Source organism: Tetrahymena thermophila (genome assembly GCF_000189635.1).
Source record: "Tetrahymena thermophila SB210 genomic scaffold scf_8254665, whole genome shotgun sequence".
NCBI lineage: Eukaryota > Ciliophora > Oligohymenophorea > Hymenostomatida > Tetrahymenidae > Tetrahymena > Tetrahymena thermophila.
In genome coordinates this window covers 530,856-543,574 of record NW_002476432.1, presented here as the reverse complement: position 1 = coordinate 543,574, position 12,719 = coordinate 530,856, and the positions used below count along the sequence as shown (strand labels likewise).

The 12,719-nt window shown below is 22.2% G+C and overlaps 3 protein-coding genes across 3 annotated transcripts; all 3 read right to left on the bottom strand. All coding sequences in view use genetic code 6, as the record gives it.

Moving 5' to 3' along the window:
• Positions 1-1,020: 1,020 nt before the first annotated feature.
• Positions 1,021-5,676, bottom strand: TTHERM_00227470 (transmembrane protein, putative; the record flags this gene model as incomplete). Its single annotated transcript, XM_001014278.2, has 1 exon — positions 1,021-5,676. One exon carries the CDS (start codon positions 5,674-5,676, stop codon positions 1,021-1,023), a length of 4,656 nt encoding a protein of 1,551 aa, XP_001014278.2.
• Positions 5,677-6,840: 1,164 nt separating this feature from the next.
• TTHERM_00227459 (kinase domain protein) lies at positions 6,841-8,937 on the bottom strand (the record flags this gene model as incomplete). The annotated part of the gene is made up of 12 exons (XM_001471264.2): positions 6,841-6,943; positions 7,045-7,134; positions 7,220-7,309; positions 7,363-7,452; positions 7,504-7,593; positions 7,659-7,748; positions 7,987-8,076; positions 8,130-8,237; positions 8,421-8,510; positions 8,572-8,661; positions 8,728-8,823; positions 8,900-8,937. The coding sequence occupies 12 exons, from the start codon at positions 8,935-8,937 to the stop codon at positions 6,841-6,843; spliced, it is 1,065 nt and encodes a 354-aa protein (XP_001471314.2).
• Positions 8,938-10,184: 1,247 nt separating this feature from the next.
• Positions 10,185-11,831, bottom strand: TTHERM_00227450 (tetratricopeptide repeat protein; the record flags this gene model as incomplete). Its single annotated transcript, XM_001014276.1, has 1 exon — positions 10,185-11,831. One exon carries the CDS (start codon positions 11,829-11,831, stop codon positions 10,185-10,187), a length of 1,647 nt encoding a protein of 548 aa, XP_001014276.1.
• Between the last annotated feature and the right edge of the window lie 888 nt (positions 11,832-12,719).

The following is a 12,719-nucleotide window of genomic DNA, read 5'->3' as shown; positions in this document are numbered from 1 at the left end:
TGTGATATTTCAAATAATTATTATATTGCAAATATTTTAATTAAAAAACAAAAAAAATTTTTTAATTAAAAATTTATCATTAAATATTTATCTAATAAATTTTTAGCTTAAATAAAATAATTTATTCTTATTAATTAAAATAAATATATTATAAGCTTTTTTCAAATAGATTACTATTATTATTTTTTATAATTTTTAAGATAAATATTTACAATTTTATTTAAAATTATATATTACTATTAGTAAATAGTTAATGAAAATTCTCTATATTTTTTTCCAAATTTTATAGTCTAATAGTACTAATTTAATTAACTCTTTAAAGTCCATATGAAATAAATATTTAAAAAATACCTTTATTTGTAATTTTTAATAGAATTATAAAATTATTTATTTAATAATACATAACTAAGGATGGAATAATTCATTATTTAAATGATTATTTCTTTTAATTTAAAATTTATCTTATTTGAAAATTAGCTTTTCAATGCCAATAAGAGTTTCTAATTGAGGGCATATATCTGTAATTTTTTACTTATTCACTTCACATCCACTTTTTATTAATGCTTTAAAACATAAATTTTACTAAACATCAATTATACCTAAGAATTAAATCAAGACTCTCAGTTTATTTTATTTTAGAAGAGAACTAATTTTAATAAAATATAGCGTTTCATTTTATCAAAATATAAATTTGATTAAAACATTTGTTTTTCTTGTAAATTCTTTCAGTTTTGCAAATTTATTCATTAGTTAAATTGTGTGAAATTAATCTTAAAAATTGGTTGCTAAAATAATTAATTATTAGTCATAATTTTCATTAAAGATTTTATTTGTTTAAAATGTTCAAACATCTTTCAGAATGTATAATGTTTTGAAATAAGAGCAAATAATATTTTTTTTTATAATCATTTATTTATTATCGAATAAATCACGTAATAAAAAATTATAGAAAAGATTAATTTTTAAAACTTTAACATGAAAAAAATAAATAAAAAATAAAAATATGCAGGTTACATTTTATCATAATGTAAGTAAAGAAATAGTAGTAATAATTATGATATAAGTAAAAGAGAAAATGAGCTTATTCGAAGAAGAAGTTGGAGGTGGTTTGGGAGGCTACTTTTTGAGGAAAAGTGTTATATTATTTAAGTCATCCAGTTAATTTATTGGATCTAGTTATATTCCTGTGGATGGAATTTGTGATTAAGAGGAAGAAACATTAAACTTTACATTTTCAGAAATGTCGAAGGTGATGACTTATTAATTAGAGAAAGAAATTAAAATAGAACTAGGACTAATTTCTTAAGCATATCTGATTCCTTATATGTCTGTAATGAAAGGTAAGTCTAGTTTTGATTCAATTAAGAATTAATTCTACTTTGAATTTGCATTAGAGTATAAAGTTAACATATATTAATTATCTTTGACTCCATAAAAGAGATGATACTTAGATCCTTTAAACCCAGAGATGTGCTTTGAAAATGCATCTCTGTAATAATACAAAGATATGTTAGTTAGAGAAGTGGTTCCATCATCATTTAATTAAACTTCGACATCATAAATATAAGAATTAGAGAACCCTATTCTGAATTTAGTGTCAGAGTATTGATCTATAGAGTTAATAGTGTCGCTACTTGCTATTGAAAAGTAATTTTCTTCAAGTAAATCTGATATATCTATGTATTAATTCAGAACTCCTTGACTTAAGACTACTTAGACATAAAGAATTTAATTTTCAAAGAAAGTCAACAACATAAAAGAAGAAAGAGTAGAAACTGCGTTTACTCCTATAATAGTTGAGTAGGGTATTTAATTCTGGTCAATGTAGAATTAGTTGTCAGAAATTATTAAAAAATACTTACTTTCATTAAATTTAGTCAAAATTATACTTTAATTGATCGAAAGAATCTTCCAATATGGTGATGGGTCATAGATATATTAAGTAGAGTAAGTTACCTTACTGTTAACATTTACACTTGTGTATTAATTCTTGCTATCCCTCGAAATTTTCAAGTTGTATATATCCAAATATTGAGAACACAAGACATAGAGATCAACTTAAAATACTCCTTGTTTCCTATTTGTGATGCTTGCGTTATCATCCATGAAGGAACATCCATAATAATCTTAATTTATTGATAGCAAATTCATTATATTTGTTGAGCTTTAGGAAACAATTATGACTTAATCAAATAAAATGCTAAAGAAGAGTAACTTATTCGCATTATCTGAGGATTCTTCTGATTCATTTTCAATTTATTTATTTTTGTTATTTAGTTAAGAGTTTAAAGATTCCAAATTTTATTGATAATTTATTTCTTAATTTTGATATTTTTATTGTTTAATCAAACTTTCATGTTATTAATTGTTGGTGTTAAAGTACTTAATTTAAATATTTTATTGTTCGTTATTTGCTAATTATTATTAATTTTATTCTAAGTTATTTTCTTATATAATTCTATTAAACTCTTTTAAATTTTTTGTATTGTTTTATATATGTTCATTTTAGTTAATTTAATTTTTTTCATTCTTGATATTTGTAATGACTTTTGATTTGTTTTTGGAATTTAAATTAAATAATTGCTATTGTGTTGATTAAGAATAAGTAATTCTATTTTTTACATTACACTGGCTAAAGCTGCTGTACCATCCTAGAACGCAAGTGTTTAATATTTTTTGGTCGTTGAAAGAAAATGTTGTTGATTGATCCCATTAACCATTATAAAATTAATCTTTTAATGATTTAAGCTCTAGAGATTTTTGATCCACAACCATATTTTTCAACTCTGCATTTCTTTACAAGACTAGATTATATGTTTGAGAAGTTTGGCTCCCACTAGAAAGAAGAATCTAGGTAGAGAAGGAAAGGTTGTTATAGAACTGAGTTTCATCAATTAGCAAGTCATAAACAATTGAGGCTTTTTCCATTATTTAGAAGCAGTTTACGTTGCTTTAAAGATTATCACTACCTGAACTATTTTGGATTATGCAAATCATATCAGAGTTGATTATTGGAATTGAGTTTATAGGTATCTAAATTGTTGAATATAGTTGATTTTGTGAATATGCGTTCATAGATATTCTGTAGATGCTGTAATAATCAGGTTGTTAAGCTTATGAGAGCAATAAGTATTCTATGTCATTTCTAATAGCTATAGCTTTATAAGAACTATTAACTAAATGCTATTAGTCAATTTGGAGATATCTTTACAGTGTGGGTTAGCTTTGCTAGAAATTATTATAAGAATATTAAGCAGCTTATATACTGGTCCCATCGTTGATAGCTGACTTAGATGCTTAGGAATTAGTAGGAGAAATAAGGATAAAACTGTGCTTAAAGAACACAACTTATTAATTAGGTGATATTTTAGGTATTTGAATAGCAAATGGGAAGTAGCTAATGTTAATGTAATCGAATGCAGTTATACATGTATCGTTATAGATGAAAAGCAAACCTCTGTTGGTGAGTAATTTATTAAATGGAGTTGGGTCTATTGTGATATTGTATAACTAGGTAACGACCAGAGGAATCTTTGAATCACTTGAAGGTATGAAAGAAACCATTTAAAGCAAGGATCCACATGAAACAAAAAGAGCATTAGCAGTAATATCAGAAGCAAACATAAATTTTTAATTGCATGAAAAATCATAATGATTTAAAATGAGTTATTATTTGTTGATAATAGGAACATAAATTCTCTGATTTGGTAGTGATTGATCTTACTAAAGAGTAAATGACCCAGAATTATCAATCTGGTCAATTACTTAGTCAAATTACTCTTCACTTGCTAGTACCTGAATGCTTCCACTTCCATCGATGTTTTATACGGGCAGTAAAGCAATGATTTCATAAAAAATTTAATTCTTGTCTTTTAAAATATTTTAATTTGTATAATTTAAGCTATTTTCATCTTCTATTTTTTGATGAATTAAGCTCTTAAAATTCTTAGTTTTTTCTTATTAATTTTATTTATTATTTGTCAAAATTTTTTGTCTTTATGCTAGTGAAGAAAAGTAGTAATCTGTTTAATGTGGGACAAATGTTTCATCAATTTTAAATTACTGAAAAGATTTAAGAGAATGTACTTTTACAAATTAAGCGCTTTTTATCAGCTGTTTTGAGGATTGTGGTAAAGTTACCTGTAAAGAAAGATCAGGACCTTCAACATATGGTTCAACTTCGAAATACTATGTTGGCTTGAGGAGAGTGTCCATCATTTATGTGATAAGGATTTCTTCTTATTGGAATGTAACTTACTCTTGAGAGGGAATATTCACAGTAACAATGACATTAAAAGAAAAGGGGAAATTACTTGAGGAAATTAATAGGGAAAATTATTATTATTTGCCTTAGATTATTAAAGACGGGGCTTTAATTTAAATTTATTTGCTCAAATACGTAATCTTGCCTTGACCGTCATTATTAAGAAAGTACAAAATAAATTGATTCTAGTAATAATCTAATTAATAAAAATCCAATCCTGCATCAAAAGATTGTGAGTAAATCACTCTTGATTTCTTTACATCCACTAATTGGATTTGCTTGTCTTTTATGAAAATAAAATTGCTTTGTGAAATAAATGTGGGAAAAGATCTAGCACCAAAACCAAAAGGAAATTGCTTATTTTCTATTAATTTCATAGTACCAAAATCTAATAGACCAAAAGACTAAAACTTTAAGATAGTTATTTAATGGATATCAGAAATAATTATGTAGAAATAATCGTTTAATCTTTGTACATAGACTTCGCTATCTTCACTCAAAAATTGGGGCAACTAGTACTTATTCATTATCAGTTTTTAGTTGGTGAAGTTAATTGAAGCACAATATACTGTAGAATTTAATAAACTAATGCCAAAGTAGTATTTTCCTTGATCTGAAACATACTTGGATATCAATACGTCTTTGTATGATTTTGTCAAATCGACTAAAGTAGATTCTTAGTTTTTGTATGTATACAGTTAGAATTATTAGAATCTGTATTGAATGAGATAAATAGTTCCTTTTGATCCTAAAATTGAAGCATGATTAAAAAGATCTATATCAGTAATCTCCACTAAATTAATGCCAATCTTATCTAGATAATTGAAGAAATAAACAGACTTTTAAAAACAGGTAGCATTTATTTTATAATAAGACACAAAACCAGCAGTACTGTTAAACATACTTGCGTATTAATAATTAGGAGTATTTTGCGGATCTATGCTTTCTATCTTTCTATTGTTTAGTTCTTCCCTTTTAATCACTCCATTCTTTGGATTGATATATGTCCTATAGTATGTGAGAATCACATCCAAGTTATTGCTGTTGCTCTTGAGCTGATAACCCAAAGCTATTGAGTAAATCGCATTTGCGTAATTGTAACTTGCCAATGTAGTACTTGTCACTTAATTATTTTTCGTATCGGACAAACTTGTGTATGGTTAATTAATCTGATTTGAAGGATAACCAGATGGAAAAGTTATATTTTTAGCTATAAATTCATAAAAATCAGATACATCTTAAAGATATTACTCATTTTATTATAAGTTTATTGATTCATTTTATGTTATTATTTGTGAAAAAGACAAATGAATCACAAATTATAAAAGAATAACAAATATTTATAGCAAGTATTTTTTTTTAATCAAAATTTTCATTTCAACTTGTTTCTTTTCTTTTTATTTGTTTTACATCGAAAAATCAAACTCTTATTTCTTACTTTATTTCATCGATCAAAAACTCACTACACTCATTCGCTTTTCTATATACCATATAAATTAGATTACAAATCCTTTTTATTCTTAATTTATAAAATCAAGAAAGTATATTTCAGTTCTCCTTCCATAAATTCATTAGAAAATATTTAACAACGCACTTCAATTTATAATTGAAATTTCAAAACAAATTAATTAATTGAAGTATCCTACTTTCACTATCTAAATTTATATCAAATCAGGTTTCTGCATATTTTTTTATTTGTGGTTGATTATAAATGTTAAAATTATTAATTGAATTTCAATCAAATCAAAATTCTTTTCATCCAAATCTTGTTTTTCAAGCAAATAAATAAAGCTTTTTTTTCAAAAATTGTTTTGAAAGCAAATAAACGCAACTCACTTTTCAAAGCTTACTCATTAAAATTTAATAATTTTATCCTTTTTTTAAGTATGTTTTTATTAAATTTCTTCAGTAAAATAATTAAATAAATATTAAATATCTGGAAAAAATTCATCTATAATTTAATTCCATTTATTTATCTATTCACAAAAACAAAAGAAACAAAAAGAAGATAACTAATATTTTAATATATTTGTAAAATATTTTTATATTAAATTAATAAGTATTTTTAAACTAAAAAATATAACTAAAATACTGTATTGAATAAATTACAAATATTTTTTAATAAAACTTTATTCATAATACTAATTTTTATATTTATTTAGATGCTTGCATGGTAAATTATAAGTTTATATATTTTTCTATGTGTGTATGTATGTATTTATTTATTTATTCATGCTCTTTATATTGTATTTATATTTCTTTTATTATTTTTGTTTTTGTTAGGTAATAATGTAACACTATACAACTAATTCTAGATAGATATTAAATGAAATATCTTAATTTTATTTTAGAATTATAAATAAAAAAATTATTAAAAAATAAAAAATTGTAAATATGAGTAATTTATGATGGAATCTAATATATAATTTAAATTATAATTCATATTTAAATTTAAAAATAAAATTAATTATAAAGTTTGAATGAGTAAATTTAATATAGAAATATAACAAATTTTTGAATATAAATTAAATAAATTACTAGTAATATAAATGGCAAAATATATAAATATCATTTATTCAAATGTATTGTAAAAATATTTTTGGGGAATAAATAAGTCTTTGAGATTTTGAAATCAGCATTGATAATTATATTTTCTCCTGCTTACTTATGTTGAAGTCACTTTTAATAAATAAATAAATTGAATAAATTAGAGTAATTAGATAATAAAATTTGTTTCTCCTTTAACAAATAAATAAATAAATATTTGAATTAATTAATACCTTAGGTTTAATTATATAAATCTTATTTTTTTATTTAATTTGATTGATTTGCTCAAAATCTTAGCACCACTATAATCTATCAAGTTATTCCTATAAATTATTAAGTAAAATTAACAAATCTGAATATATCATAAATTTAAAAATATTTATCAAGCAAAGATACTTAATTAATTACCTCAAAATTATATCAACATGTAATAAACTACTTTGTTCTTCTAAAAGTTTTCCAATAATATTAGCTCCTCTATTTGTGATCATATTATTTCTAAAATAAATTTATTTTTTAAATAGTTGTAAAATTAATAAAATATTTTTTACTCTAAGTTAACTTTGAGCTAAGAAAGATTTTAAAGTTATGATAAGTAGGAAAATAAGTATCTTATTCCATCATCACCAATTATATTGTGACTATTTTAAATTTAAATAAATTAGATATCTTAATTAAATAATGATGTATACTGTAGATCTAAATGTATTTATTTTAATTCTTAACATGCCTTAAAAGGGTTACATATATTTTATATTCCATCTCCTGTCAAATTATTTAAACTAATTGTAATAAATAAATAAACAAATTATTTTATTTAACTTAATTAGATTTATGTAATTTCTACCCAAATATTAGCTCAATTATTTCTAATTACTAAGGAAAAAAAACTTCATTTTTAAAAACATCAGTCTTCTAATACGATAAATCTGTATCTCTATTTTTTAAAAGCAACAAAGAATTATTATTTTTATTTTTTTCAAATATTTTATATTTTAAAAAATGTGATTTCTTAAATTTTCAAAATAGGTTTTGTTATTTTTTGTAATTAATTTAAACTTAATACAAATAAATATTAATATTTTTTAAAGCTCAAAATAGTAGGAGTTGTTTGTTTTGAAATTACATTAAATATAAGCTATTGCTAAAATAATAATAAAAATAAAATAAATTACTCCATGCTTAGAGAGATTTCTTTTAGTTAAGGAGAGCTTTTAATTAACTAACAAACATATTTAATTGATTTAGTATCAAGCTTATTCTAGCTATTTTTATGAAATTTAATTAAAAATAATTTTTGAGATGAAATATTTATTACCTAAAATCAAACTGTAGAGCTTAAAGATTAGTTTTTTAATCATTATTAAATTATTTTTACTAGTCATTAGAGTTTGAACATAGTTTGCCAAATTCGAATTTATTTGATCTTTTTAACAAAAATGATTAGACGAAATATAGTTAGTTGTTTTTGTGTGTATTTTTTATAGTAATTTCCTCTTTAGTGGATATTTTTTATCAGAAATTATTAATTTATAAAATTTTCAAAAACAAACTAACAAACTAATCAATCAATCAATGCGTATTTATGTATGTATTTATATGTAAGTACTTTAAAGATAGGAAGTATCTCTTAAGATTTTTTAAGTGCTTTGGAAGCTATAACAACATTTTTAATCCTGTCTAAGTAATTTTATTTTCCCTATAGTTTTTTATTCATTTTAGCTAATAAATAAAAGTTAACTGACATCATTATTTTTTACTCAAAATCTAAAATTAAAAGAGAGAGCTTTTCATTTTCATAAATGTATTTCTTCATAATCTCTATACCATAGTCTGTTATGCAATTACTCCTTGAATACAAATTTGTTGATACAAAAAAAGCTATTTTTAAAGAAGTATTTAGAATATTGAGTTACTTATAATACATTATGATCTTCCATGGATTTGTTGCGCCTTTCTTTTGATATTTTTTAAACGCTAGATTTATACTTTTATCATCTTATTAGCTTTATCTATTATTTAGTTAAAAATATGGACTTCTATTCTATTTTATGCTTATAAAATGATTGGCAATTTATAATTATTTACTACTAATCTTCATAAATGTAATTTTCTTGGCTTTTCATTAAAGGAAATCTATTATTGATGATAGGTTTTTAATTATTTAGTTCCTAATTTTTTTATATTATTACAAAAATAAATGAAGATGATTTTAAAATAGAAGTAAAAAAGTGAAGACAATCTAAGCGATTATTGCAACCAAAATGTTAAAAGGGAGTTAAATTATTGAGAAAATTATACTTTACTGAAAATTTTAGTAAGATTTAATAACGCCCTTGCGATGATGACTATTTTTAGTAAACTTATAACGTTTTAAATATTCAAAACTTAGTAAAAAACAAAGAAAGTTGTAGTAAGATTTTTGTTTTTTTTAATTAATTCTAACAAAAATAAGAGAGTATTAGATTAAAAAACATTTTTATATTATACTTTTATTTTATCTTCAAAAGCTGTAAAAAAGATGTCACTTTAAAAATTAATACTATTATAAAAATTAAAAATTGTTCAATATATTTAAGTTTTCAATTTTCTAAAAATCATTTTTTAATTGACAAAATTATGCAAGAACAAATATTTTGCCTCTAAAAAAGATTTATTAGTAATTTTTAGATTAATAGATAGATAAATCAAGATAAAGGGTTAAATTACAAAAATTAAATTGTGTCAATTAATATATGTTAGTAATATCTTAATACATATTATTTTACAATATTTTTAATCAAATTATTTCTTCTCAAAATTCAAAAGATATATCATGTTTTTTATTTAATTTTTTATATATTCTTTTATCCAATAGAAAAATATTATCAAATATAAAATTTTTATTGTTATCACAACAGTTTTCTAGATAGGTAATTGTAAGCATATTTTTCACATACAACTTAAAAATTCAAAATCAAGTTATAAACTTAAACATAAATATGGATTTTAGTTTTTTAAATTAAAAGAAGGAAAGATGGAATTGAAAAATAAACTGCTTTTTCTTTAAATTATTTGTTATGCTAAATAAAATTTAATTAATTTCAAATATTTTTAACAATTTTACTGATTATTTGTTCTATTTCAATTTAAATTATTTATATTTCATTTACTTTATCTCAAGCTAAATTTTTTATTTAATTTCTTGTATAAATGATCATTGAAGGTGTATAAAAGATATATTTTATTTAAAAAATTAAACAGGATAAAAATGCTATGTAAGAAATAGTAATATCTAAAATTAACTAAATTAATTAAAAAATTATAAATTTCTTACGATTATTTTTTACTTACTTACAATAATTTATTATTTCTTAAGCATTTTACATAAAATTCAATTAACTTCTGTGATTCCCCATTTTTATAAATCTTTAGCCACTTATTCTTTATCTTTATCACTTTAATTTATGTAAGTAATAAATATTTCTTCATCTTTTTGAATTTCTCTTTATGAAACTATTACTACTTTATCTTCTACATCTATGAGTAGAACATCACTTACGTTCTTGTGATTAAAGAAACTAGCTAGCATGATTAGCTAAGTACTATTTCGACTCCCAAAAGTATTGTAATTAACTATATTACTGACATCTTCGGCTGTGAGTTCAATTTTATCATCTAATCCTTCTTGATAATATTTTTTGACAAAAACTTCTTTCAAGTTAGGGATTTAATAATCTTTATTTATTTCTCCTCTATATAAATAGGAAAGAACTTTTCTCAAGTAGAAGTTTTCTTGCATTTCCATTATCAGTTATTCCCTTATAAAATATTGACTATTTAAATTGACAGCTAAGTTTTCTGTGTCTATGTACTCCACTAGTAATTCACCTTTATTTATTTTTGCTTAAACAAATTCACAAACAGCAATAACTTCATTTTTTCTGATGCTTTTTGTTGCAAATACTCCTCTGCCCATCTTTTAGGTTCTTCTTATTTCAATATTTCCAACAAAGTTAACCAATTTTTGGCCTTGCTTTTTCTAAATTATTTCAGCTATTTCATCTTAAGTGAATCCATTTTTTTATTTATTAAGCTTATACTTACACTCCTCCATATGTTTTTCACATTCTTAATTTGGTTTCAACTACTCGAATACCTTTAATGCTTTTTCAAAATCATACAACCCCACCAAAGAAGTAGCTTTCCTAAAAAGAGACTTTTAGTGTGTTTAATCAAGCTCAAGAGCTCTGTCAGCATAAAAAATAGCTTTTTAGTAATTATTTTGGCATATAAGTGCTTAAGATATGTTTGAGGTAGCTATTATTTTTTCTTCGTTGCTTGAAGCAAATTAAATAGCTTTAAGATAAAACTCTATAGCTTGTTTATATTATTTTTGGCTAAATAATTCGTTACCCTTTTATTTCAAAGAATTGAATTCTTTTAGTTACTTATCATTATCTTATTATTAATTTGAATTTAGAAATAAGATATTTTCAGGATTATCATTCCTCAAGAAAACATGGCCAACAGCATTCATTTTCATATAAGGGTTTTTTATTGCTAAATTAAGATTCAAAGGATATTTTTAATCCAAATATTTTAAATCACAGTTTGACTTTTCTGAGTTGTAAAGACTGATATGAATGTAATTGCTTTTTTCATCTTCAATTCCTAAGTTAATTGCATTCATTTTGCTTGGCTTGCAAAATGTCTTAACGTAAACTACACAATTCTCCATGGGCTTATTTACAACCAAATCTTCTAAATATATTTTTTTAAGTTTTTCCAGTCCCAATGAGCATTTATTTGCTAAAGAAATTTAATCTGCTACTGTCTATTTAATGTTATGAGAATGACTGCTGATATAGTTTCTTTACTCTTCTATTTCCTATTATATTGTTGCTTTCTGCTTTATTTATAGGAGTTACTTAGTAGAAAGCATATTCTATGCAATACTCGAAAATTAATCCTTATTTTGAGTCATAAATTTTCCAAACTCAAAAAAACTTTTGAGTTAATCTTCATTATTTTTTTTCATTTTTCAATATTTAAAAATACTCTTTCAAATTTGCTTTTTATTTATTATAAAGATATTTTAATTCCTGTTTCAAAATTTACTTATTTATGAGACATATAAATTTAAGGGAATATAAATATGCATGAATCACTCATTAAATTACCTCTTAAATAAAGATATAAATGATTTTTGAATTCAAAATTTTGCTTAACATTGATAAAATCATATATGATTTTTCTTATTTTATAAATTTGAAATTTTGTTAATTTCTTAAATTTTAGATTTTCATAGATTCTAAATTTAGATAATATATTTTCTTGATTTCTGATGATATTTGAGTAATATTATATACCATAAATCCCATTAATTAATCTCCCTTCCTTATTTTCCGAAACCAAAAAATGAGTTGTTAATCTTTTATTATTCTACTAAATATTTATTTTCTATTTATCAGATAATTATTAGACAATAATGGGTATATCAATTCTAGTAAAAATTTTGGAAAAATATTCTTTAAAAGTAAAAAATATATTTAATCGGCATATAATCATTTTTAATTTGTCAAACTAAATATTCAACTGTAAATTTATTTGGAAAAATTATTCAATTTTTATTAATTTAAAATATATCAAAATAGGTAGATAGATGTATATTTAAATTACGAATGAATTAATTAAATTAAATTAATTTTATCTTTGCACATTAGTTTAAATTATTTAAATATCTTAAAAGCTTATGTGTATTTATGTAAATAATCAATATAGATTACTTAATTTATGATCATGAATTTATAGCTTCAACTTATAATACACATGAATGTGATTAATTATGAGAAAATAAAAGTGTAAAATTTATTAATTAATTAATGAATTAATTAATTTTTATAATATGCTTGACTAAAAAAATTAA